Source organism: Phocoena phocoena, chromosome 9 (genome assembly GCF_963924675.1).
Source record: "Phocoena phocoena chromosome 9, mPhoPho1.1, whole genome shotgun sequence".
Lineage (NCBI taxonomy): Eukaryota > Metazoa > Chordata > Mammalia > Artiodactyla > Phocoenidae > Phocoena > Phocoena phocoena.
In genome coordinates this window covers 100,021,614-100,048,110 of record NC_089227.1, presented here as the reverse complement: position 1 = coordinate 100,048,110, position 26,497 = coordinate 100,021,614, and the positions used below count along the sequence as shown (strand labels likewise).

The 26,497-nt window shown below is 60.2% G+C and overlaps 2 protein-coding genes across 2 annotated transcripts; one reads left to right on the top strand and one right to left on the bottom strand.

The window, feature by feature from the left end:
- Nucleotides 1–1,509: 1,509 nt before the first annotated feature.
- Nucleotides 1,510–15,669, bottom strand: ABCB8 (ATP binding cassette subfamily B member 8). Its single transcript, XM_065883625.1, has 16 exons — nucleotides 15,575–15,669; nucleotides 11,687–11,999; nucleotides 11,195–11,350; nucleotides 11,024–11,118; nucleotides 10,761–10,866; nucleotides 9,752–9,913; nucleotides 9,569–9,654; nucleotides 9,346–9,443; nucleotides 8,804–8,909; nucleotides 5,714–5,747; nucleotides 5,361–5,497; nucleotides 5,075–5,169; nucleotides 4,798–4,931; nucleotides 3,946–4,093; nucleotides 2,325–2,575; nucleotides 1,510–1,635 (listed from the first exon to the last, which is right to left on the bottom strand). The coding sequence occupies exons 1-16, from the start codon at nucleotides 15,667–15,669 to the stop codon at nucleotides 1,510–1,512; spliced, it is 2,142 nt and encodes a 713-aa protein (XP_065739697.1).
- Nucleotides 15,670–16,651: 982 nt separating this feature from the next.
- ATG9B (autophagy related 9B) lies at nucleotides 16,652–25,660 on the top strand. Its single transcript, XM_065883624.1, is given in 15 exon segments — nucleotides 16,652–16,667; nucleotides 17,942–18,532; nucleotides 18,647–18,693; nucleotides 18,839–18,900; nucleotides 19,104–19,275; nucleotides 19,798–19,933; nucleotides 21,609–22,361; nucleotides 22,523–22,683; nucleotides 22,863–23,042; nucleotides 23,723–23,959; nucleotides 24,125–24,258; nucleotides 24,439–24,504; nucleotides 24,506–24,530; nucleotides 25,323–25,446; nucleotides 25,533–25,660. Coding segments are annotated over 15 exon segments (2,832 nt in total).
- The last annotated feature ends 837 nt before the right edge of the window (nucleotides 25,661–26,497 follow it).

The window sequence follows — 26,497 nt, the reverse complement described above, 5'->3', positions numbered from 1 at the left end:
GCTAGCCCGTGTTCTGCTTCCCGGGCCAGGCCTGCCCTGGGGTGCGACCTCTCAACATTAAGAAAGCAGCGCATGAAACCTGGGTGGCTTTGGCCCTGGGATATTTCCCTAAAGTAGCACCTGGTCCTAAACCACACCCAGAAGAGGCTGTGGGCACTCACACCTGAGCCGCTGCAGCCTCCTCCAGGCTGGCCTCCAGCCACAGCTGCCCCTGCTGCCAACCCCTGAAACGTGGCATCGTCCTTCTATGCCATGGGATAAATCCAAAAGATCTGGCTGGCCTTGAAGGTCCAGCATGGGCGGCCCCTCTTCCTCAAGCCAGGGCGCAGGACTCATGATGGAGTCCTCAGCCCAGACGTGGCTGTGAAGGGGGAAGGTTTCCTGGTGGGATGTGACATGAGAAGAACCAAGGCAGGAGGGGTGCCCGGTTCTAGGAGCTGACCAGGGCTGGGGGCAAACCCTGGCTGCTCTTAGGTCCCCAGAAGCAGACAAGAGTCTAGCCCCACCCCATTCACAGCTTTGGGGTCACAGGGCCTGTGCCACCTGGGCAGCTGGCCTATCCTCTTTCAAAGTGAGGCTCTGGTCCCACCTGCTCCAGGGACCCTGTCTGACCACGCCAGGGAGGCCGGTCGGGCAGTGACCGCTCCTTGTCGGATGGATTTTGTATTCTGTCAGCCCAAGGGGCTTAGCATCAGCCGCCCCTCAGTGCTGTGGTGACTGTTAGCACTGGACGTCCCCCGTGGCTGGAGTCTGGGGTGCATGTCCTCTTCTGTCCCTTTCAGAGGTAAGTGTCCTCACATAGAGGGTGGCGGTCCACAATCTCACTGGGTGACGGGCTCAAGGCGCACGGGGCTGGGGCAGAACCTCTTGTGGATCAGACCACAGCTGCCCGCCCCTCCTCGCCATCCCCAAGAGCCAGGGGGCCTCTTAGGCCCCCGTCCTGTTTAGATGGGGGGAGGGCAAAATCTAGAGAAAGGACTGTGTAAAGGCACAAGGAGAAGGAAGGGAAGTTGTTCTCAAGATGTGGGCTGAGGGTTTGAAGGGCTGGCTCAGTGGGTGGGCGCCTTCTTGCAGGGCCCTGAGAGGCCTGTCGGGATTCTGCAGAGGAGGCCGAGGTCCTGGTACGGGTGTGGGATGAATCCTGGGGCGAGTCCCTACTCCCACCCCCGGTGCTGACTTGTGAAAATTCCCTGCAGCTGCGGCCTGCACACCTTTAGCCTGTCGGGTACAGGGGGAGGCTCGGCAGGGCTGGGAGAGGGGTCGGGGAGGGCTTGGCAAAGGGAGGGGACAGAGCAGGGGCCCGCCGTGCAGCCAAAGGCTCTCAGCTCTGGCAGGAGCGCACCCAACCTCCCCCAGCCCGGCGCCGGGCCCGGGTTTCGCTGCGAGCAGGGGAGCGATGGCAGTAGCCCCCAGCCCAGCATGCTGGCCCTCCTGGGGGCTTGGTGCCCGGGATACCCCCCGAGCTGAGCCCTGGCCCTGGGCACGGATGCACGGCGGTGACCACACCTCTCAGGACTTGGGGTGCTGCTTCCCATGGCCCCTGGGCGTCTCAGGAGGCGGGGCATCTAGGGCCTGTCTCCGGATGAGCTCCGAATAGAGCCTGCCCTTCTTTAGGAGCTCCTCATGGGTCCCCACCTGGAGAGAGGAAGAGGGGCAGACGGTCACCCCAACCCAGCTCAGAGTTCAGAGCCCTTGGAGGGCCAGCTACTTATGAGCCGTTGGGCACGGCTTCACCCAAGCCAGCGTCAGTCCTGAGGCGAGTATGAAACCAAAGCACAGCTGATTACGGATTGCCACTGGCGCATCTGTATTTGTCAGCTGAGCTAGATCGTGGAAGAGCATCTGGGTCCCCCTGTCTTTCTTACAGGGCCCAGTGCCCCTCGCCCAGCGCGAGTGGCCAGGGGGCTGTGAGCCGGGCCCCATACAGCCCCCAAGCCCTGCTGCAGACACAGCCTCTGGGCTGCTCCTGCCTGGGCCCTGATCAGGATCCCTGGTGCGGCCTCTTCTGTGCCTCAGCCCCTGGGCCCCTCCCCCAGCAGCGAACGCTTCTCTGAGAACTTTCCCCTTTGATCCTGGGAGCCACGCTGCAGCTCTACTCACTGCCCCACCCCAGGGGACAGAGGAAGAAGCTGGGGCCCCGAGAGGCCAGGGCTTATCAAAGGGCAGGAACTCCTGAATCCACACGGGTGCTGCTTTCAGACTATGAGCCCAAGGCCCCAGGGCCAGGCCAGACCCTCACACAGCTCAGCTGAGCCGCCCGTTCCACTGTGTCCGTGGCTGAAGCCGTGCCAGCCCCCTGACCTGCTCCCCGGGCCCCAGCTGACCTCGCAGACCCGGCCGTGGGCCATGACGACGATCTGGTGGGCCCCACGCACGGTGCTGAGCCGGTGGGCGATGACCAGCACGGTGCGGCCAGCGCTGGCGCGGTCCAGGGCCTCCTGCACCAGCCTCTCAGACTCCGAGTCCAGTGCGCTGGTCGCCTCGTCCAAGATCAGCACTAAGGGCTGCTTGATGAGGGCTCGGGCGATGGCCAGGCGCTGCTTCTGGCCACCAGACAGGGTTGCGCCCCGCTCGCCTGGGGAGGGAGGGGATAGGGCGGGGGCCTGAAGTGGCGCTCAGCTCTGCACTCGGGGGCGGCCCTGCAGATGGTCACCGGGGCCGTCTGGCACTTCCCACCTGGCCCCTCAGGGCCCTGCCCTGGCCCTGTGCGCATTCGTCCTGCCTCTCTGAGGGCAGGGGTGATGCCTGGCGGCAACACGATCCCACATCCCCGTGCAAACGTGCACAGGCACTCACACGATGACGGGTCGTGAACGCAGCGGGGCTCAGTGATGCCCAGAGGTGTCGCTGAGCTCCACCCACACACCAGGGCAGGGGCTCGGAGCCATGACGGGCCTGGGTCCCACCCCCTGCCCTGGCCCTGCAGCGCTAGCTGCCTTCTCCTGGCCTCCTGGCTCTCTGCTGCTGTGGGGACATCCAGGATCCAGATGTGACTCCTGCGGTGGGGTAGGGGGTGGCAGAACAGTGGGATTCAAAACCCACCTGGGCATTCTGGGAAGACCATATTGGGGTCCAAAATGCCCACAGAGAACAGCAGAGGTGGCAGCCTGGCTGCCAAAGAGAGCCTCAGGGGACTCTGCGGTCACAGAGCAGGGGGGCAGGCTGCAGCCCCGGGCAGCCCGTGAGCGCAAGGGGTCAGGGGTACAAGGCGCGTGCGCGAGAGAGGAGTGGGCCCGGCTCCTCCCGTCAGGGCGGGGTCCGCAGGAGTCCGAGCAGTGAGTAACACGGAGCACGAAGGCCGGCTACCCACAGAGGGGGCGCCGCTCGGGAGGCTAAGCTCAGCCAGGCTCAGGACTAGGTTTCGAGAGGAGGTGGGAGCCTTGGATAGGCCTGTGCCGTGAGATATGCTGGAACATTCTGCAACAGAGCCAAGAGACCCTGGACGATGAACATGAGCCCAAAGGCTGGAAAAGGCCTCTGAGAGGAGCACACGAAGCGCAGGCCGCACTGCGAAGACTCCAGAGTGGCACTGCAACACTGCACCGGTCAGAACCACCAGAGCCCTCTTCTGGCTAAGTCAGCAGACAGGCTGGCTCAACCAAACCCACCCCTACGGAGAGCCAGGGGGAGCACCTTTCGTTGAAGGATAAACAATTACAAGGAGGTAACACCCCCTTGCTTCTGGTCAGGTCTTGGGAGCTGACGTGGCGAGCTCTGAAGAGTCCCCACGTCACGGATCACTTGTGCCCCTGCCCTCCGTCACGCTCCTGTCCCCGCAGCCCGCCTGGGCCTCGTCTCCCCCGTCCCCACAGAGTCGCCTCTGTCCCACTCGGCCATGGTTGCTGCCTGGTCTTCCCCGATGCTGTGACTATGTTCCTGCCCCCCGGATCCCAGCCTCGCATGTGGGCCCCGCGGACCCCAGCAGGATGCGGTCTCTGAACTCACCCACGACGGTGTTGTATCCCTCGGGGAAGCTGGTGATGAACTCATGTGCGTTGGCTTCGCGGGCAGCTGCGTAAACCTCTTCGTCGGAGGCGTCCAGCTTCCCGAAACGGATGTTCTCCATGATTGTTGTTCCGAACAGGACTGGCTCCTGGGGGTGGGAGGTGGAGGGTCCACCGGAAACATTCTGATTTTGCCCTGAACCTCTGAGGGGCGCATCAGGAGAAGCTGTTTCGGCCAGAACAGGACCACTTGGGAGGGCAGGTAGGGGCAGTTCAAAGTTACAGGTCAAACACAGAGAGGTCCATCAAAGGGGGGAGAAGCCGAGCTCCTGCGTGGCACGGAGCCCCTCGGGAAAGGGAGCGGGAAGGCGGCTGGGAGAGCAAGGCCAGCTGGCCCGGCAGGGTGCCCCCTCTCTGGAGAGATGGGCAGGGAAGGGTTTTACAATTTGGCTTTCTCCTGCCCAAAGGGCGCCCTCTATCCACACGTGGTGGGTGGGGGGAGGTGGACCCTCGCTGGGAAAGCAGTGGGGCTGAGAGCTTCAGAGCGGGGCTGCGGGGCCTCGCTTGGTGGGTGAGCCACCAGCAGTGCCCGGCAACACCGTGTGGGTGTCCAGACCTTCTGGACACCACAGAACCCAGGGATCCTAAAACGGCCACCCCATTTCCACCTGCTTGGGCCTTTTACATTGAGGAACAGAGTTCCAAGGGCAGAGCTGCAGTCGCTGGGACTCCAGTGAACGCTGGGGACTGGTGAAGAGAGCCAGCTCGCCCCCAGTGCCCCCAGGAGGGCAGCAGGTGACGGGGCTGGGAAGGGGGAGGGGCCCAGGCCGCAGGAACTGAGAGAAGCAGGCACCTGGCTGATGAAGCCAATGACCTGACCCCGGAGCCAGGAGGGGTCGAGGGTACGCAGGTCCTGCCCATCCAGCGTCACCATGCCCGCCGTGGGGTCGTAGAAGCGCTCAAGCAGGGAAGCCACGGTGGTCTTTCCTGGGGGTTCGGGAGGGGGGCATGGGTTTCTGGAGCATGTCCGGGACAGGGACGCCCCCGGTGGCAGTGGGGGCCCCTCCTTCCACACTGAGTGGCTCCCACAGGGAGAAGTCACAGGTGGGAGGGTGGCAGGCTCCTCTTACCTCCCCCGGACTGGCCCACCAGGGCCACAATCTTGCCCGGGGGCAGCGTGAGGGTGAAGTCTCTGAGCACCTGGAAGCCGGGACGGCAGGGGTAACTGGGAGGAACCAAGAGACCCTCAGTCAGACCGGGTTCCTGGCCCCTTGTTGCCCGGGTCCCTCCCAAAGTCTCCCTGTACCCGCAAGGGGGGCTTACTTAGAGGGAGACATTGACCCACAGGTCCCCAGACAGGCTCCCTCTCCTGCCCTCAACCCGCAGAGAAACACCCCCGCACCCACCGATGCTAACCTGAAGCAGACGTTGTGAAAGGTGATGGAGCCGCGCAGGTGCTCCCTGGGGATGCAGTGGCCCCCGGACAGTGGGATGCACGGGCTCAGGGTCATGTACTCGAAGACCCGGGTGCCTGCACTGAGCCCCCGCACCACCTGGGGAGGGGGGTTAAAGTCTGTGTGAGTGAGGCATGGGGTCCCAGGGAATGGGCAGCACCTCCTGGACTCCCACTTGGCGGCAGGGAGGGGCTTGTCGTATCCCCTCCGCCGGACACCCAATTCCCACGGCACACAAGTGACATCAGTGGCTGACGGGACTCCAGCCCAGGTACCACGTCCACATCCTTGGACCCACCCACCTCTGCCACTCACCTGACCAAACAGGACAGAGAGGTTGGCCATGGACCTGCGAGTAAAAGAGGAGGGTTGAAAGAGGGGGACGAGGAGGGCCTGAGAGAAGGTGGGCTGGCGCCAGAGGGGCAGGTCTGGGTCTCAGCCGCGTGGGGGGACGTGTTGGGTGAGGCGAGGAAACAGGCGGCCGGAAGCCAAACGCAGAGGTAGTTCCCAAAACCTGGGGCCCTAGGTGCCCTGGAATCCGGCACCACCGGGGAGGTCTCCTGGCAAGTAACTTCTCCTTTCAGGGCCACGCTCCCTCCTGGCCCGGATGGGCTGACAGTCATCGGTACCTGAGGGCCGGGCTCCGGGGAGGAAACAGGGAAGGCAGGCGCAGGGCGCGGTGGGGCCGGACTCCACGCTGCCCGCAGCCTGCAGGGAGGGGCTGTGAGGCCCACCAAGGGGGTCAGACCTAGCGCTGTCCACTCCCGGGGGAAGCAAGGGCTAAGGAAGGTGGAAAAAAGCATGTTACTCCTTCTAGAGAAAGAAGGAAACAGAAGACATTAGACCACAGGGGGAGCTCAAAATTCCCTGAAGACATGTCATCACGGGCTCCGCCCTGTGTGAGCAGAGGGGTAAGTGTCCATCTGTCCAGATGGTGGGTCACCTCCTCATCGTCGTGCGGGGCTGCCGGCTGCGAGGAGGACGGTGAGTCACTACTCCTGAGTCACCGGCCCCCGGCTCAGTCACGGGCCAGGCCAGCCCGTGACTGTGCGTCTCCGATTGTGCATGCGGGTTCTTCTCGAAGAGAAGAGGAGGCAACACTGACTCCCCAGGATCTCACTTCTCCCAGCACCGGGGGTGGGGGAGGGGGGGAGCCCGCAAGGAAACGCCCAGAGAACTTCCCAAGAAGAGCCAGGACAGCAAGTTAGTCCGCGCCTGAGGCCTGTGGCTGGGGAAGCCGCCCCACCTAGCACCTAGCAGCCTGCGAGACAGGCTTTCTGAAGTCTGTGACACAGTTCTGCCAACTGGCTAGACAGTGCAGCGGGGAGGAAAGGAAAGGGTCTGGACGCAGGCCATAAAGGGGAGGGGGCCCAGGGCAAGGCGAGTCTGAGGGAGCGGGACCAGGCCTGGGACGGGTGGCTGCCATCCGCCGGGGGAGACTTTCTGCCCCTGCCCCGTGGAGCACGGTGGGGTGACTGTGAAGGGAGCCAGTGGTGCTCGTCCGGGTCAGCACCGGGGGAGGGGCAGCAGGGGGCGGCCCAAGTTCCGCCTCAGAACAGCCAGACCTTCTTAGTCCCAAGGCCACCAGAAATTAGTTCCTGGGCCTGCGGGAAGGAGGGGTGAGGCTGCCCAGGACAAGAGAGGGTCTCAATGGGCCCAGATTAGGAAGCACTGAGCAGAAATGGGTGGTATCTGGTCTTTGTGGAATGCTGGGTCTGGGGCTGAGAAAGGGAGTCTTTTCTACCTGCCTGCCTCCAGCTTAGCTCCATTCTGCCCAGGACAATATTAATAAGGCCGATGGTGAGGGATTCTGGAAGAAACGGCTGACACTCGCACAGGTGGTAAGACACGGGGCAGAGCCATGACACAAGGACCGTCGGCATCGGGAATAACGAGGAAGGGACCCAGAGGGGCGTCTGAGCTGATGTTCTATCTTCTGGACGTGGCTGGTTGGTAACACAGGTCTTCACTCTTCAATTATTTATTCCACCATATTTACTGTAATTGTTTATCTAATGTGTCTTTTTTTTTTTTTTTTTTTTTTTTGCGGTACACGGGCCTCTCACTGTCGTGGCCTCTCCCACTGCAGAGCACAGGCTCCGGACGCGCAGGCTCCGCGGCCATGGCTCACGGGCCCAGCCGCTCCACGGCATGTGGGATCTTCCCGGACCAGGGCACGAACCCGTGTCCCCTGCATCGGTAGGCGGACTCTCAACCACTGCGCCACCAGGGAAGCCCCCCACTTTTCAATTTATTTATTCTATCATATTTACTGTAATTGTTTATCTAACGCGTATTTATGTTTTATGTGTTTTGGTATACGTGGTATTGCTAGGAACTTAGCTTGGAAGGGATAGGAGAGGGGAGGAGGCCCACCCTGGGCAGTGCCAGCGGGGAGCTCTGGTGCCTGCAGGCAGATGGGATCTGCGGAGCCGCGGACACAGTGAGCCAGCAGGGTGGGACCTGCAGGGGAAGGTCAGGCAGAGGGTGGGAGGCCAGCTCTTAAAAAGCGTGTCGGGCTTCCCTGGTGGCGCAGTGGTTGAGAGTCCGCCTGCCGATGCAGGGAGCATGGGTTCGTGCCCCGGTCTGGGAGGATCCCACATGCCGCGGAGCTGCTGGGCCTGTGAGCCATGGCCGCTGGGCCTGTGCGTCTGGAGCCTGCGCGTCCAGAGCCTGTGCTCCGCAACGAGAGAGGCCACAACAGTGAGAGGCCTGCATACAGCAAAAAAAAAAAAAAAAAAAAAAGAATCCTCCTGCCAATGCAGGGGACACGGGTTCGAGCCCTGGTCCGGGAAGATCCCACGTGCCGCGGAGCAACTAAGCCCGTGCGCCACAACTACTGAGTCTGCACTCTAGAGCTCGCGAGCCACAACTACTGGAGCCTGTGTGCCTAGAGCCCGTGCTCCGCAACGAGAAGCCACCACAATGAGAAGCCTGTGCACTGCAACTAAGAGTAGCTCCCACTCAGCAACGAAAACCCAACGCAGCCACAAAAAAAAAAAAAAAAAAAAAGAAAAAGGCTTGGGACTTCCCGGTGGTCCAGTGGTTAAGACTCTGTGCTTCCACCGCGGGGAGCACGGGTTCGATCCCTGGTCGGGGGACTAGGATCTCACATGTCACGCGGTGTGGCCAAAGAAAAAGAAAAGAAAAAAGGACCCAAAAAAAGGCTCATTGAAGAATTGTCTGGAAGGTGAAGATGGCAACTGCGTTTCTGAGTGTACGGTCAGCGAGTTAGGCTGCAGGGGCTGCTGGGAGCCCCGAGCGGGCTCTGGACCAAGGCAGGGGCTCCCCATCCCCAGCCCTGAGCTTCTCCAGGGGACCTGGTAGCTGTCCCCGCAGCAGACTGGCACCCCCGGCCCCTGGCCCAGCTGGGCTCCTTAGGAAAGGGAACGGCCCCACACTCACCTCTGCACTGTCTGGGAGGCCACCAGGAAGGACATGAGGTCTCCCCCCGTCAGCTGCTGTCCGGCCACGAGGGAGCCCCCAATAAACAGGGTGCCCAAGACCATGCCTGAGTGGGGCAAGGACAGGGGTTCAAGGAGGAAGCAGAGGAGGGCAGAGGACAGAGCCTGGCCCACGTGCTGGTCCCCAGTGCCAGTCCCTGCTGTGCTCCCAACTGACTGGAATTTAGGTAAGTCACTTGAGTGGTCTCCGCCTCTGTCTCGTCATCTGGCAATGAGTGGGTTGGAGGCACCTCCACGGCTCCCTTGGGGGCGGCCCAGCAGCGCGCTGTACACGGCTCGGCTGTGACTCTGGGCCTCCCTGCCCACTGCCTGCCGGAGGCAGCAGCCTCCAGAGGCCGGCTGACTGGCCCTCGAGAGACATGCGAAGGACCTCGAGCAGGTGGAGAGCCGCCCGTCGCCCGCCCTGCTGGGACCCGTCCTTCGCTCCTCCGAGCTCAGCCCAAGCCACAGCCCAGGTCCCCTGGCGGGGCCTCGCTCACTCACAGTTGAAGGCGATACTGGAGAGCCCCTGGAACAAGGCGATGCCTCTGCCCAGCTCCTCTGCCTTAGAGCGGGACCCCCCCAGCTCCGCTCCATAGCGTCTGTGACAGAAGCCGAGCCCAGCCCTCAGGAAGCAGGCAGGCTGGGACGCGGGGTGGGGGGAGGTGCATCTGGGGAGGCCGCCCCCCTGCCACCGCTTTGGGCTCCACCCCCGCCCGGCACTCACTCCTCTTCCCGCTGCTCCATGGCGAAGGCTCGCACAGTCCGGACGTTGCCCAGGGCCTCATCTGCCACACCCGTTGCCCTGGCGACCTGCGGGGAGTCCAGGAGTCAGGGAGCCGGGATGGAGACACGGAGGGGTGACAGAGGAGTACAGGGCAGAGAGGAGGACGGGCGGGAATGCTGGTACCTGCTCCTGACACTGGCGAGACAATTTTCTGAGAGCTGAGCCCATCAGGGTGCCAGCACCCATCAGGGCAGGCGTGGCCACCATCAGCAGCAGGGTGAGGCGCGTGGAGAGCATGGACAGGGACACCAGGCAGCCGGCCACCTGAGTGAAGCTCCGCAGTCCCTGGGGAGCAGACAGGAGGGCTGTCTGGCATCAGCAACATGATGTGGGGAACTCAGCAAGAGTCAGCTGGCTACAGCTAGCTCTCTACTCACAAGGCCAAGGCCACAGGTCTGACCCCCGGGAGGCCAACCGACAGTCCACTGGTCACAGAGCATAACCCCTTCCTGATGAGCAGGCGTGAAGAGAATGCCTGTGGACCGAGGCATCCTCCCCTGGGACAAATCCCACTTTCATTCTCTTCTGCTCTAGAAACTGAACAGAAGGAGAATCGCCTGGGGAATTCCCTGGCCGTCCAGTGGTCAGGACTTGGTGCTTTCACTGCGGGGCCCAGGTTCAATCCCTGGTCCGGGAACTAAGATCCCACAAGCTATGAGGTGCGGCCAAAAAATAAAGAGAGAATTGCCTGGTGATGCCACCCAGGGATGGCTAGGGGTCAGTGACAACGTTGGGGGAAGAGGAGAGGACATCAGGCACAGAGCAGAAAGCCATCACTCCCCCTCCTGTCAGCGTGCCCGGCATTCTGGGGGCAAGGTGGTGATTCTGCTCTGGGCAAGCTGGGCCAGGAAAGGCTCTTGTCTGAGCCTTCCTTCTTGGGACGGTTTTCCGGGGAGGTAGGATTTCAGAACAGGAGAGAAACAGCCTGTCCCGACCCCGGACGCTGCCGTGGCACCTCCTGCTGTGAACGTCCCTCTTCCCTCACCCGCACCCTCACCAGACAGCAGGCTTCTCGCTTTGGCATGAGCCTGGGCGCAGGGCCCAAGGGGGCGGGGCGGGCAGGACTGGCCTGCTGCATCCGCACTAGGGAGCGTGCCCGTGTGGGCGAGCGTGGGGGCGCCTGGGCGCTGACCTGGGAGATGACGAGCTTGAAGGACGACTTAAGCTCCTGCACGTCAGTCGTCAAGCGGCTTACCAGCTGCCCTGTCTTTTTAGCATCGAAGAAAGCAATGTCTTGTCTGGCGGTGGGACACGGGGGCAGCGGGTGGGGGAGAAGAGGGAGACACGACCTCAGGATGAGGCCCCGCCCCTAGACATTCACCAGCACCCCCCTACCCCCCGTGGGCCGCTTGGTCCCCGCCACCACTGCACCCCACAGCCCGAGGCTGGCAGTACCGGAGCAGGTTGCTGAAGAGGGCCCTCCGCATGTCCGCAGCCATGCGCTCGCCGATGCGGGACAGAAGCACCAGGTACCCGAAGGTGAGCAGGCCCTGGGAGAGAAGCCAGGACCTCAGGGGCGCCCGCGCGGTTCCGCTGGCGGCCCCCAGGCCCTCCCTTCTGCTGTACCTGGAGGCCGTAAAGGATGAGCAGGTGGGTGCTGAGGTTCCGGGACTCAGTCAGGAAGCTGCCCACGTGGTCCCTCGTGTACTTGGCCACGATCTCCACCAGCTGACCCAGAAGCAGGGGGATCTGCACATTCACCAGTGCTGTGCCCAGTGCCAGCTTGGGGGGTGGGAGACAGACGTTTACAGGGGGACCACGCTCTTCCCTAACCCCTGGCCCTTCGTCTCCCACTACTGCCCACACTTTGGGGGCTCCTGTGTCTTTCGGAGAGTTAAAGCCCAGCTGCCAGCCCCAGGGGACCCCTGGACCCTGTTCACCCAGCTGCCCTGTGCAGGTTCTCCTGGTGACCCCCAGCCCCGCTGCTTCCCGAGGTCTCCTCTGAGATTCGGCCAGGCAGGAAAGCTGTCCCTAGGCGGCTCTGGCGGGGGCTTCCGCGAACCCCTGGCTGGGCTCTTCCCTGTCCCTGGCGTGGGGCGGGGCGGGAGAAGACCTCACCACGACGGCTGCCCCCAGGACCAGCAGATGGGGGCGTAGAAACTGACAGAAGAGCTTCCAGTTGAAGCGGGGCTCCACGGCACTGGGTCCGGAGCGGGCCGGAGGGGCCGCCTCTGCCTCACAGAGGGCCACAAGGCCACGGCGGGGGCACTTACTCAGGATCACGGGGCCCAGGAGGACTCCCCCAACCCAGAGCCAGGCAGAGGGGCTGCGGCCGGGAGCTGCAGGAGCTCGAGGGAGGCCGGCCTGGAGCTGGGGCTGCAGCCGGGCCACGGCCCTGAGGAGGCAGGAGCTGGGGCGGCCATCGCGGGACCTGCAGGGAGAGAACGGCACTGAGGGCTCGAGGGCCCAGCTGGCCCCCAGCTGAACAACAAAGCAGCCGAGCTCTTGGCTCAGCCCTCTGGAGAGCAGCAGCTCCTGTCCCAACGGCCCACCCTGCCCTTCTCAGGGCGGCTCTTAAGCAACCTCGGTTTCTGAGATGAACGCGCCCGGTGGAAAGCAATCGAGTGGTAAAGGTGTTCTCCCTGGCTCGTCTCTCAGACGGCGGGCCCCAGCCAGTGACCATCTCCAACCCCTGCTCTCTCAGAATCACAGGACATCAGAGCTGGACGGCGCTCCTCTTACAGTGGAGAACACAGAAGTTCCCAGTGAATGCAGCTCAGAGAGGGACAGTGCCCCCCCACCTCACCAAGTCATCAGTCCGCTCTGTTTGATCCTCACATCCCTGGGAGGGAGAGGCCAGTATTCTCACTTGATAGATGAAAACATCCTGCAGGGCTGAGAGCTGAAATCATTTGTCCCCAAGCAGCAGAACTAGGACAAGAGAGGAGCCCTGCTGTCTGACTCCAGAATCCAGGCTCATCCTATACTGCCATGTGTGATGAGCCCAAGGTTATGTGTGGCAGGGCCAGGCCCGCACCCAAGTCTCGACCACTGGTCGGAAGCTTATTATATACCCCATCGCCCTGTCTCCTTCCTGGCCTTGAGTGCGTATGTGACAAGGCAAGGAAGGAAAGGGTGACAGACTCCCTCTCTGTCAGCTGAAGGAAGAAAAAGAAATAAAATCCGAATAGCGTATCTTGTCATCTTGGGATAGGCCAAGATCACCCCTTTCCTGCAGTTTCGGTACCTGCAGATGGCAACGTAGGGCCGCAGCCTGCTGTGCATCAGTGCTCTGCTCTGAGGAACAGGAAGAGGGGGTGAACGGTACAGACCGAGTAACTACGCTGCGGTAGTTAAGCTTTAGTGTGTGTGTGGATACAAACGACTAACGACAAAGCTTGCTGAGGCTGGAGGCTGGAGGGTGGGGGTGGGGTGGGGGGAGCCATTACCGTCCTTTTAAAACACCTGGACTTGAGAGGGCAACGAGGACCATAATCATAATTGCATATTTTTAATAAAAAAAAATTTTTTAAATTTATTTATTTTTGGCTGTGTTGGGTCTTCACTGCTGCGAGCGGGGGCTACTCTTCCTTGCAGTACACAGGCTTCTCATTGCAGTGGCTTCTCTTGTTGCAGAACACGGGCTCTAGGTGCGCGGGCTTCAGTAGTTGTGGCTCGCAGGCTCAGTAGTTGTGGCGCATGGGCTTAGTTGCTCCGCAGCATGTGGGATCTTCCCGGACCAGGGATTGAACCCGTGTCCCCTGCATTGGCAGGCGGATTCTTAACCACTGCACCACCAGGGAAGTCCCCATGATTGCATTTTAAAGATCACTGCAGAGGGGAGTGAGCTGGAGAATGACAGGAGTGGCTATAGGGAGGCCTGTTAGAAGCATAAGTTATCTGGCCAAGAGTATATGGTAGGACGATCAAAGATCCAAATGAGATTATTGATGAAAACAAATAGATGAAAGGTTTCTTCTTTACTATGATGGCCTTTCATATTTCCAGACCTTCCTAACTACACACTCCATCTCATCCTTCCCTTGTTTCAGGGAGGCCTGGGCTTCTTGCCAACTCTATATTACACCTCCCCCGACCCCATCCACCTGCCTGTCTTCCACTGTGTACTTTATATCTATCCAAAATATAAACGGAGAAGCTCAATGTCCTTCTGCCCTCTGTAAATGCCCCTCTTCCTCATTAGACCGTATATTCCTTGATGGCGGGAAGCCCTATCTTATTCACCACTGTATCCCCAGCACTTAGCAGAGCTCTGGTACATAACAGTGTCCAGCACATGCTCTCATTAGAAATGCAGAACAAGCTGCCCTGACTCGCTGCTGCAGCGTTTGCAAAGCTTTAGACTTACTGTGCAACAGTAACAAATATGTTTTACTTTGCGATCCGGCACAATGTCACAGAAAACCGAAATGCTTCACAAAACAGTACTTGCCCTCATTTTCTTTTGGCTGTCCTGTGCGGCTCGCAGGTTCTTAGTTTCCCCACCAAGGATTAAACACGGGCCCCAGCAGTGAAAGCACCAAGTCCTAACCACTGGACCACCAGGGAATTCCCTCCCTAATTTTTAAAATTAATTAATTAATATATTTATTTTTGGCTGCATTGGGTCTTCGTTGCTGCGCGTGGGCTTTCTCTAGTTGCGGCGAGCGGGGGCCACTCTTGGTTGCGGTGTGCAGGCTTCTCATTGCGGTGGCTTCTCTTGTTGTGGAGCATGGGCTCTAGGCATGCGGGCTTTAGGAGTTGTGGCATGTGGGCTCAGTAGTTGTGGCTCATGGGTTCTAGAGCACAGGCTCAGTAGTTGTGGTGCAGGGGCTTAGTTGCTCCGCGGCATGTAGGATCATTCCGGACCAGGGATCGAACCCATATCCCCTGCACTGGCAGGCGGATTTTTAACCACTGCGCCACCAGAGAAGTCCCCCTACTTTGTTTTTAACACGTATTCCATTATATTCACTTTTACATGCTTCAGACTCACTAAATTCACTTTATGAACTATTGTGTTGTGACCTGACGTTTTAAAAACACTACACTATGAACACACAAATAGTAAAACGTTGTTTGATGTCTTTTCTGGAGTTTCGCTCTGGGTAAAAAACATCGACACCCTTACTCTTTTCCTAAGGGCTGTTTTCAAGCCTTTTAATAATTTACCATGGCCACTTTCCAGCTTTTCTCATCTTCTCCAAACTAAGGTCTAAGCAGTGCTTGGTCACTGCCAAGAACTGGCAGATTACTTCCCAGCACCCGTACTTCTAGCTGCAGCTCCGCCCATCTCGCCCTCCATCAGTCAGACGGGCTTTCCAAAGGACACAAGCCCACATCCACCCGCCCCTACGAATCTGCTGCCTGCCTGGCTCTCGGGTTCTTCACTCCAGGATTAGAAAGGCATCAGTCGCTTCTCATAAAGCATTTACAGCGGAGTGGCAGTTTCAGGGTACATGTTCGTTTCCCACCTGTGTCTTTCTCTCTTGAGACGAACGTGTATAGAGCATACAAGAACACATACATACGCGTTACCAAATTGACTATCTCTGCTGAAACTATCCCGATTTAGTAACCATTTTTGTTCAGTTCACACTGAATTTTTGGAACAACAGCAATACTAAATGTCTCCGGACACTAATAATTTTTGTCCACATCGCCAGACCAATTCCAAGAACGAGGACTGGGGCCGGAAACGGGGGCCCGACACCTGTGCAGCACGGCGCCCGCTGGTGGGAGGAGACCTAGCGTGGTCACCGGCCAGAGCGCCCCCTCCGTCCAGCACACATGCAGATACAGACGCGCCGAGCCTCCTGCTGGCACCTAGGTCTCGCTGTAAATAATTGAGGCCAATCCCCGGGGGAGTGACATTCAACCCCGGGCCGGGCCGGCCTACAACTCCCAGCAGGCGTTGCGCGAGCCCGGGACTCCATCTCCCGGCGGTCCCCACGCCCTGCCGGCAGGTCAATGGCCCGCGCTCCCAGTAGGTTTGTCCCTTTTTACCTGACGGCCGAGAATGTCTGGAAGCGGAGGGATAGTAGTGGCTTGCCTGCGACGGGGCTACCCCGAATCCCGACCCGAAATAAGTGCACCAACATGGTGGGGGTAGAAAAGGAGCAGCCGGCAACAGCAGCTTCACCCTTACTCCACTGAGAGCTCCATGTTGGCTCCGGCCCCCATCCCGACAACCCCCTCGCGACTCGGCGATGATTGGTGGAAAGAAGCATCAATTTCATTGCAAGCTGTGATTGGAGAAAACCTTGTTAGCCCCCCTTCTGGGACTGATTGCAGAGAGTCGCCTGTCTCCCGCCCCCAGTTCCGTGCGGGCCCTCCCCTGTGCACGCCGTCCGAGTCGGCTCTGGGGTGACGTTTTGAGGGTGTGCAGAGTGCGTCCCCCGCCCTGGGGTATCCATAGTAACGCGTCAGCTGCTGACCTCCGGGTCGTTCTCTTATGGGCGCTCCTGGCGGACTCTAGATGTTCCGGAGTCTCCAGGGAGTGTAGACCGCTGGTTCTGGGACACTAAGGGACAAAAAAACCGTTTGGAGTTTTTTCAAAACATGTGCACGTGCTTTGCCACCCACCCCGCTCTCCTAGGCGAGTCAGAGCTCCGGGGACGGCAGCCACATATATTTTGGGGAAAAAAATCCCTGGTGATTCTGATAAGCTGCCCCTACTCAATGGTTTAGAACCGCTGGCGCGACCCTAAATCCATCTCCCCCACAGATGCCTTCCTACCGCAGTTAGGCTGACTGCCTGAAGCTGCCACCGCACAGCTCTTACACCTCTGTTTCACTCTTAGTTATTTCTTCTGTGTAATTACTTGTTTGCATAGCTGCCTCCCCACTGGGCTGTGACTTCCTTTTGGTTAGTGGCTCTGTCTCATTCATCCGTCCCCTCCTTCCCCTCCTAATGCCTGGCAGGGAAAAGTGTCCTTAATAATAAATTGACGTGAATTGGGGCCGGTGGTAGGGAGGCTGTTCATCGATGAATCTGGAGTGAAACTGGGTAGGAAAACGTGTCAGGATTAGTCTGATGTTGGGCTGGGTGAGGAGGCTGTATGGGAGGGTCCTAAAGTGAGTATGGTGGAATATCAGGGTGAGTGAGGCTGGGGAGAGACCAGAGGAAACCCCACATATCTGGACAGGTGTCTCAGAGAGATCATGGGAATTTCCTAGCCCCTCTGCAGTGTGGGATTCCATTTTGGGCACCAGGAGTCTTGTTTTCATAGCTCTGCCTCCTGCTCGGGGATAAAACTATGCAAGTCCTGAGCTACCATGACAATTCCCCTCCCAGGAAGGAAGCACAGGTTCCTCCTCTAAGTTCCTCCAGTGGGCAATCTGGGATGTACTCTGTTCCTCTGTTTCCATGTCTTGGACACCGGTCCCTACATCAGCGCTTGGGCTTAAGCCCTGGAGGCCCTGACACATGGGTGGCTGAGTCAGCACCTCAGGAATGGACTTCAGTAGGAAACCTGATGATTCAGGGCCTCAAGAATGGCATTGGACAAGCTACCATACCAGCTGCCTGGGCCTCCGCCTCCTCCTTGAGGTGGCGACAAGGAACTCAACTCAGTCAGCTCGTCCCTGGGGCACCCAAATTACCTGCCCTTCCAAATTCCTGACCTTCAGCTGCCTTCTGCTGGGTCAGCCCTGATGCATCTCAGGGGGCTCCCAAAACTGGATCAGAACTTGGTAGAGAGGGTTTCAAGAGGATAAATAAGCAAACATACTGGAGCTTCCAAGGAACCCCACTTTCCTACTGTAAAAGCTCCGAGAACCACCTCTCATCCAAAATAATTGCCTCTCCTCTCTTCACTTGCTCCCTCTCAGTTTCCCCCACCCTGGCTGCAAAGTCAGACGGTCTCCCCTTTTCCATTCCTTAGCACTGTCATACAAGCAAAACATGCAGCCGTTTTCTTTTTCTTTTTTTCTTTTTGTGTTTCTTAAAGTGCTTCTCTGTGGATCACTCTGTGTGTGTGTATATATAAGGAGAGGAGATAAGTTGTTTTGTTTTATTCTGAGATAAGGTTTTAAGAAACTAAAGATGTATATCTTGGCCCCATAGCCCTATAATCCTAACTAGGATTCTTTCTGTCTTTGTTCTTGGCTTCTGCTCTCTGGCCTCCCGCTTTAAGTCCGCTGGGGGTCTGAAGGTGGGACCGTGGGGATCTCCTTCCATCTGCCGCTAGTCTGCTCCTGCCTCTCCAGGTATTGCCCTGCCAGGCATGGAGGCGGGGCCCTAAGAGGTTTGGCCGCGGGTTGCCCTGGAAGGGATGTGGGTGGTCGGGCTGGTGACTGCGAGTTGGGACGCCTGAGGCCTGCCCCGACTGAGTCACCGGGCTGTTGTTGTCACCGTCCTGGTTGCTGAAGTCCCTGCTCAGCGACGCAGACCTCTTCGGAAACAGCAGCAGCTCCCATCTTTCCAAGCTTTCAGGAGATGCCACTGGCCTGATGGTGAGGCAGATGGGCGGGGGGTGGGGACCAGGGGACAGCTGGGGCGTGGATCCGTGCCCCTCCTCCCCGTGCCACTGCCTCCTCTTTCTCCTCCTCCGGGTCGGGGACCCGGGGGAGGGAGGGTCTCCAACTTCTCTCTGGCCCCTGCACCTCACACAAAAAGCACCCCTTCCTCAGCTCCTCCTTCAGCCCCGGGGCCCCCCTACCCAGCGGTGCAGGCCCCAGCGGCTTCTCAGCCTCGCTATAGTACCCTCCCCACTCCCGCTACCCCCGCCACGCAGCCCCGGCCCGTGATGATGCCCATCTCTGCTCCCCATTCCTGGGGTTCCCACTCTGCCCCTGCCCCACGCCGATGCCCCCAGGACCCTCCTGGGCTGCGGATAGGCCCTCTGATCCCTGAGCAGGATTATGAGAGGCTGGAGGACTGTGACCCTGAGGGGTCCCAAGATTCAGCCCTCCATGGGGAGGGGCAGCAGTCCCTGCTTCGTGTGCCTGAAGTGCTCCGAGGTGAGGGGCTGGGGAGGGCCTCAGGGTTCCAGAGTGTCCCCCGGGCTGGGCCTCTGGCAGAGGCTTGAGGGCACGGAGGCAGGTGAGTCCCAACGCTCTCCCCTCTGTGCCCAGGCTCCTGGCACCACGTCCAGAACCCGGACAGCTTCTTCACCAAGATATCCTTTTGTGCTCTGCCTGGCAGAAGGGGCACGGGAGGCAGGGAGACAGGGATGCAGTGGGCTGGGGACTTGGGGGCTGAGGAGTCGGCGTCCTCAGGAAAGGCCCATCATGCGTCAGGCTTAATTCTTGACGCCCTGCCGCATGTACAGCTACCACCAGAGGAGTGGCTTTGCCTGTATCCTGCCGGAGGATGGCTTCCAGCTGGGGTGAGATGCTTGTCCCAGACCCCAAGCTCTTCCCCTTGCTTGCTCAGTACTGCCTGCTGCTTCTGGGCCTCCAGCGCCTTCCCAGGCAACCCAGGGGCTCAGCAGGATGGGTTAATCCGGGTGGGGGGGGGGCGGTGCCCGGAGGCTGGGGCAGGAGCCCTCCCAGCCCGCAGGCCTCATCACTGCACTCCCTCCCGTCCCAGACGATTCATTTTCATTGTCACCTTCACAACCTTCCTTCTTCGCTGTGTGGATTACAGCGTTCTCTTTGCCAACCAACCAAAAAACCGAACAAGACCTGGGTCGCTCCACAGCAAAGTGACCTTGTCAGATGCTATCCTACCCTCATCCCAGTGTGCCCAGCGGTGAGTGACAGCTGGTGGGGGAGGTGATGGGGGAGAGCAACCGGCAAAGACAAAAGCCTCCCCTCCTTTCGTTCCTTGGTTTAGATCAGCCATTCTCCAAGTTTTTAGTCTCAGGCCACCTTTGATACACATAAAATTGATCGAGAACCTAACTCCCAAGACCTTTTGTTGATGAGAATCCTATCTAGATTCACCTTGTTAGAGATTAAAGCTGAGGACAGCTTAAAGCTGTTCCTAAGAATGTACAAACATACATTCCATCGACTGTGACCGTGATGTCACGTAGCCTCTGGAAAAGGCCACTGCATACTCTTGGGAGAAGGAGAATGAAAATGGCAGAAAACCTTAACATTATATGAAAACTTTTGACTCTGCAGACACTCACAAGGGTCTGGGGACCCCTAGGGCCCACACTTTGAGAACCACCGGTCTGGCTGGGTCCCCTCTCCAGGACCCCCATCGCTCCCCAAGCCTGGTCTCCCTTGCTATGGGGCCGCTACTTTCTCTCTTCCGTCTGTCCCACCCGGCACAGGATCCGCTCCAGCTGGTCTTCCTGCTGATCCTGGCGGCTACCTTTTGGCTCTTCCAGCTGCTTCGCTCGGTCTGCAAACTCTTCAGCTACTGGGACATCCAGGTGTTTTCCAGGGAGGCCCTGCACATCCACCCCAGTGAGTTGGGTGAGCGTGTCTGTGGAGGCGTGCCATGTCAGGGGGCGGAGGGTGGGAAGGAGTAGGGAGCTGTACAGACAGAAGGATCCACTGGGAAGAGGGGAGAAGCCCTTAGAGACACCTACCCTTGGCCCTGAATAATGTTAGGAGGTGGGGTACCGCCCCTTAGAACACAGGGTCCTTCCTGTTGTGGAGCTTAGTTGATGTGGATGGTTATGGAAGATGACGTACATTCACGTGCTTGTGGCCCAAACAATGGGTCTTTAGAGGAAGGGCAGTCACCTGACTTTCCAGAGCAGGAGGAACTGGGCTTGGGCTGGGGAGGCATTCCAAACCCCAGGCAGGAGGGGGGCAGGGGAAGCGATGCGCATCTTTGGGCAGCAGTAAGGAGACTGGCCCGCCAGCCCGCAACTGAGTGTCCAGGCCCCCGTCAGTGAGCCCACCCCCCTTTCTGGCCCCTGTTTGCAGGAAGCTACTTCGTCGGCCCCTTCACTGTCCCCGGTCACGCTTTGCTCTTTCCTCCCCATCTCGCTCATGCTCCTTCTGGCTCTGTACCCACGATCTTTCTTTCTTTCTTTTTTTTTTTCGCGGGCCTCTCACTGTCGCGGCCGCTCCCGTCGCGGAGCACAGGCTCCGGACGCGCAGGCTCAGCGGCCATGGCTCACGGGCGCAGCCGCTCCGCGGCATGTGGGATCTTCCCGGACCGGGGCACGAGCCCGTGTCCCCTGCATCGGCAGGCGGACTCTCAGCCACTGCGCCACCAGGGAAGCCCCCCAAGTTCTTTCTTTAAGGCACAGCGCAAAGGCTGCTCCTCTCAGAAGTGCAGAGCCTTTTACGCAGCCGTCCTGCGCAGCAAAGGGGAGAGGTTCTCGAAAGCCCGCCTGAGTACGGAAGCACAAGCCGTAGCACAGGAAAGAGTCGCGAGGGCTGGGGATGGAGGCAGGGAAGCTGAGGAGCTGGACCATTGCTCCTCCAGGAGGTGCCTGACCCCTCTGTCTCCTTCCTTCTTTCTCCTCTTCCTTCCAGGGGAAAGGGAGACCCTGGGATAGACTGGAGAGGCTGGCCTGGAGGGACTTGACTAAGCTGGACTGGGGAGGCTGGGTGAAACTGGGCTAAAATGAGGTTTGCAGATGAGCTCCAAGTGAGATCTGACAGCCTCCACCCCGATGGGGACAAGGCCACCGTCTTAGGAAGGTTAATCTGTTGGAGTGGGATGGGGCAGGGGGTGTGTGTGTGTCTCAGAGCATGCTGAGGTAAAAGTTTGGGGGCTTCCGGGCCAACGGGAAAGAGACTTCCATGTTACCTGCAGCTCTGATGTACCTTGTATGTGTAGGGCTGCGGGCATGGGAGGGGCGAGCGGTGGCCAGGAAAACCTGCTCTTACGGAGCTGAGCTCAGATACATGTAGAGTTTGGTTTATGAGCTCTTCCTGGGAAGCACACGACTCACGGCCTCAGGAGGGGCAGGGGCCCGAGGAACACAGTTCAGAAGAGGGTGAGGGGAACTAAGAGGTGCCCCTTGTTGGTGGCAAGGCGAAGGGGGGGCGAGGGGGCAGAAAGCGAAAGGTGGCAGCTTTCGTGCCCCAGAGACACTGGGTGAGGACGACGGGGATGCATCTCTGGTCACGGGGAGTTTGGGCATCGCCGTGGAGAGGAATCCAGGTGGCTGGCGCTCAGGCGTCCCCTCTCCGCAGGAGGAGCTCAGCTCGGTGCCCTGGGCCGAGGTGCAGTCCCGCCTCCTGGCGCTGCAGAGGAGCGGGGGGCTGTGCATGCAGCCGAGGCCGCTGACGGAGCTGGACGCCCACCACCGCATCCTGCTCTACACCAACTACCAGGTGGCGCTGGCCAACAAGGGCCTGCTGCCGGCCCGCCGCGCCGTGCCCTGGGGAGGCAGGGCGGCCTTTCTCAGCTGCGGCCTGGCGCCCAACGTCGATCTGCTCCTCTCCCGCGGGCCCTTCTCGTTCTTCCGCGGCGGCTAGGAGCTGCCCGACGCCTACAAGCGCAGCGACCGGCGGGCCGCCCTGGCCGCGCGCTGGCGGCGCACGGTGCTGCTGCTGGCGGCCGTGAACCTGGCGCTGAGCCCGCTGGTGCCGGCCTGGCAGGGGCTGCACGCCCTCTACAGCCGCGCGGAGCTGCTGCGGCGCGAGCCCGGCGCGCTGGCGACGCGCCGCTGGTCCCTCCTGGCCCGCCTGCAGCTGCGCCACTTCAACGAGCTGCCGCACGAGCTGCGCGCGCGCCTGGCCCGCGCCTCCCGCCCCGCCGCCGCCTTCCTGCGCGCCCCCGCGCCCGTGCTCGCGCTGCTGGCCCGCCAGCTCGTCTTCTTCGCCGGCGCGCTCTTCGCCGCGCTGCTCGTGCTCACCGTCTGCGACAAGGATGTGCTCTACGTGGAGCACGTGCTCACCGCCATGACCGCGCTCGGGATCGTGGCCAGTGGCCAGGTGCGATGGGGGAGATATCCGGGGAGGGGGCATTCCTCTGTCCTGGGGCTGAGCCTCCCGCGCATCCCTACCCCTCCCACCGCTAGTGGCCCCCCAGCCCTGCATCCCAGCCGCACATCCTCTGAACGGCAGGCCCCTTCTGCATCCCCATCCCGCCCTCTAGGTCTTTCATTCCGGGTGGGCAGGGCCAAGGTCGTCCGCCGCAAATCCCGCTGCCGGCGGCCTTGGCGCACATGCACTACCTCCCGGAGACCGGCCCTGCCGGCAGGACCAGCTCTTACCGGCAGATGGCGCGGCTGCTGCAATACCGAGCGGTGAGGGTCACGCCCGTAGCGGGGCTGCGGAGGAGGCTTGGCTGCCCGCGGTGTCTGGGGACAGAGGGGCTCAGGGCTGGCCCTCCCGGGCGTCGGGGAATGACTGCGTTGGAGGTTTCCTGCTTGGCGAGTTTGGTTGCCCTCAGAACCCCTTCTTAGCCTCAGCCCTGCTTCCCCAGGTCTCCCTCACGGAGGAGCTCCTGTCCCCTGTCCTCGCCCCACTGTTTCTGCTCTTCTGGTTTCGCCCTGGCGCCTTGGAGATCATTGACTTTTTTCGTCACTTCGCTGTAGATGTGGCCGCGGTTGGGGACATCTGTTCCTTTGCCCTTATGGATGTGAAGCGCCATGGCCACCCTCAGGTAAGAGCCTGTCCCTGGCCGTGCGGGGTTGTGGTTTGGTAGGAGTTCGCTTGCCTCACTCAAAGCAGAGCTGGGTTCCACCCCCAGCTTCATTGCCCGTCACCTGTGACCTCGAGCTAGTCACTTCACTTCCCCTTAGGGCCCTCATTCGTCAAATGAGGACGGTGCGTGGGACTCCTATGAGGATTACGTGAGATGACATGTGTAGAGCCCTACCAGAGTTCCCGGCAAGTCGTAACACCTATAAATGGGAACGTCTCGGTCAGTGGACGGGGCTGGAGTCAGGCCAGCCCTGGTATCCAGTGTGAACAGGTTTGGCAAAACACTGAGGTCACGCCGTATCTTAGTGCTGAGTCTGGACCCAGGTCCAGTTCTGCGGCTGTGTTTCTGGGTGTTCTTGAGCTAGTCCCCATTCTTTCCAGTTCACCTGGAAAGAAAGAATGGGGGCTAGTGTTTCCTGTCCTGCCTACCCCAGGTGGCACCCACTACAGCTATAAAAGTGGTGTTCACGGGAGTTCCCCAGTGGCCTAGTGGTTAGGATTTGATGCTTTCACTGCCAGGGCCCAGGTTCCATTCCTGGTAGGGGAACTGAGATCCCGCAAGCCACGTGGCACGGCCAAAAAAAAAAAAAAAAAAAGTGCTGTTGGCGGCACCTGAAGGACCATCGTTGTTGCTTTCAGTGGCTCTCAGAGGGACAGACAGAGGCCTCACTGTCTGAGCGGGCTGAGGACGGGAAGGCTGAGCTCTCATTGATGAGGTTCTCCCTGGTTCATCCACAAGGGTGCCCCCCAAGCCACAGCTCCAAGTTCCTGGGGCACCTTCGAGGCCGGGTGCAACAACATGCAGCCGCCTGGGGCGCCAGCTCGGTTCGCAGCGCCCCCAGCCCTGGGATCCTCAGCATCTCTTCCTCCCCTCTGGTGAGTCAAGCCTGCCTGCCCTGCTGCCCTCCCCCCCGGCCCCTCCCCCCTCTGTCTCACCTCTTGTATTAACCCACTCATTAGCTCAGCCTGCTCTCCTGCCTTCCTTAGACCTCCGCCTCCCCTCCTGTCCTCTCTTCTGACCCTCTCTTCTCTTGCGCCCAGCTGGAGGCCTTCCCGGCCAACCTCTCGATGCAGACCCTCGTGCCCCCTCAGGACCTGAGCCCCGTAGCCCCCTGCCCAGCTGCAGCCACGGCCAGCCTCCTGGCCTCCATTTCCCGAATGAGCCAGGACTCAAGGTGAGGGGTGGGGGCCTGAGACGCAGGGAGCAGGGCTGGTGGGGCTGATCCTCCAGGAGAAGGGTGCAGGGGCATGGGGGCGGGGGTGATCAGAAAGGGGAGGCGAAGCCTGGCCCTCCCTGGGGCATGTGGGGACGGGGGGACCTGTCGTTTTTTCATCCACTGTGACCTCTGTTCTAGCTGTGTGTCCCCAGGAGGCAGTGGGGGCCAGAAGCTGGCCCAGCTCCTAGAGCTTACGTCTGCTGAGTCTCCGCGCCATTTACCTGCACCAGGTGAGTAGAGGGGTGCCAGAAAGAGAAATGCGGGGAGAAAGCAGCTGAACAAAAGGGAGAGTGTGGAGGGGCTGGAGTGTAAGGAATTACCCAACAGGAAAGAACACAGTTCAGAAGAGGGTGAGGGGAACTAAGAGGTGGCCCTTGTTGGTGACAAGGCGAAGGGAGGGTGAGGGGGCAGAAAGGGAAAGAAAGGTGCAGGTTTCGTGCCGAGGGACACTGGACGAGGATGCGAGGACACGTGGGTGTTCGCACTCCCCTCCTGGGATCCTCTTAACAGACCCGCCCACTGGCTAGTCACTGCTCATTTTTTTTTTCTTTTGTGGTACGCGGGCCTCCCACTGTTGTGGCCTCTCCCGTTGCGGAGCACAGGCTCTGGACGCGCAGGCTCAGCGGCCATGGCTCACGGGCCCAGCTGCTCCGCGGCATGTGGGATCTTCCCGGACCGGGGCACGAGCCCATGTCCCCTGCATCGGCAGGCGGACTCTCGACCACTGCAACACCAGGGAAGCCCCATTGTCCTCATCTGACAAATGAGGGTCCTAAGGCTAGGGGAAGTGAAGTGACTAGCTCGAGGTCGCAGATGGCAAGCAGTGGAGCTGGGGGTGGAACGCAGCTCTGCTTTGAGTGAGGCAGGCAAACTCCTACCAAACCACAGCCCCGCACAGCCAGGGACAGGCTCCAAGCTGAGGGTGGGGGAGGAGATTTCAGCACCCTCTGCACCGAGCCCGGGGGCTGGGCCTCAGGCTGCAGGGCCGGAGGGAGCCCTTCATTCTTCTCCTCTCCATTTAGCTCCATCGGCAGCAGCAGCAGGAACTGTGGGGCGAGGCTTCAGCCTTCTCCCTGTCCAGGCCCTGGGCCAGCCCGCCACAGACACTCTCGCCGGATGAGGAGAAGCCATCCTGGTCCAGTGATGGTGAGGCGGTCAGGGTGTGTGGGGGACAGACCCCGGGTGAACCGCAGGTATCATGGCACTGCCCAGCTGATGGCTTTTCTCACCAGGCTCCAGTCCTGCTTCCAGCCCCAGACAGCAGTGGAGAACCCAGAGGACCCAGAATATGTTCCCTGGAGGGTTTCAGAAGCCCACAGACACCCAGAAGGAGCCTGGCCAGGCCACTAGCACGGACTGAGAGGGCTGCTCACGGCCAGTATTGTCTAACTGGGGTGGAGGCAGGGCAACGAGTAGGACACTGGGTGGACTCAGACTCGGAGGTATGGGAACAGTGGTGGGAATTTGGGGTGATGGGGATGGTCATCTCTGGAACCTAAACCCCTGGACTGCTTGTCAAGAGTTTTTCCTCCCCCAGGTTCCTTGGCTTCTTCTCTAGCCACAGGAGATCGGACGAGGTAGAATGGAAGGGCACGCCGAGCCCTCTTTAAAGACCCCCATGGATGCTTTAGCTGGGCGGAACTTGGGAGTCAATGACGAACTCGCCCCGGAGAAGAGAGAAAGGGTAGGAGATGCCCAAGGCATCGGGAAACATGTCTTAGAGACAGTCCTCACACGGAGGGGCTGAGAGACAACTATCTGTCCTGGAGTGGTCGGCTGGGAAGAAGTGCCCAAGTGACCTCAAGTTGGAGGGCAGAGCCAAGATGGAGGCCAAGCTACACATAAGGGAGCCATGAGGGGCTGGACCTGAAAGGCAGTAGTTTCTTTTTTTTTTTTGCAGTACGTGGGCCTCTTACTGTCGTGACCTCTCCCGTCGCGGAGCACAGGCTCCGGACGCGCAGGCTCAGCGGCCATGGCTCACGGGCCCAGCCGCTCCGCGGCACGTGGGATCCTCCCAGACCGGGGCACGAACCCGCGTCCCCTGCATCGGCAGGCGGACTCTCAACCACTGCGCCACCAGGGAAGCCCCAGTAGGTTCTTTAGACACATCTGGACTTCAGGTTCCCATGGGACTTGTGGAAGGGCATGGGGACTGGGGGTGGGAAGACTAGAGAGGCCTGACGTTTTCGGAGTTCAC

Bases quoted from the DNA above. Each gene is read 5' to 3' on its own strand.
- ABCB8 (XM_065883625.1), bottom strand. From the start codon at position 15,669: ATGTTGGTGCACTTATTTCGGGTCGGGATTCGGGGTAGCCCCGTCGCA. The intron at 8,910-9,345 runs GTGAGTGAGCGA...TGCCCCACTCAG, and splicing joins CTCCAGTATCGCCTTCAACT to GCATGGTCTTGGGCACCCTG. The intron at 4,932-5,074 runs GTAAGAGGAGCC...CCGAACCCCCAG, and splicing joins GGTGGGCCAGTCCGGGGGAG to GAAAGACCACCGTGGCTTCC.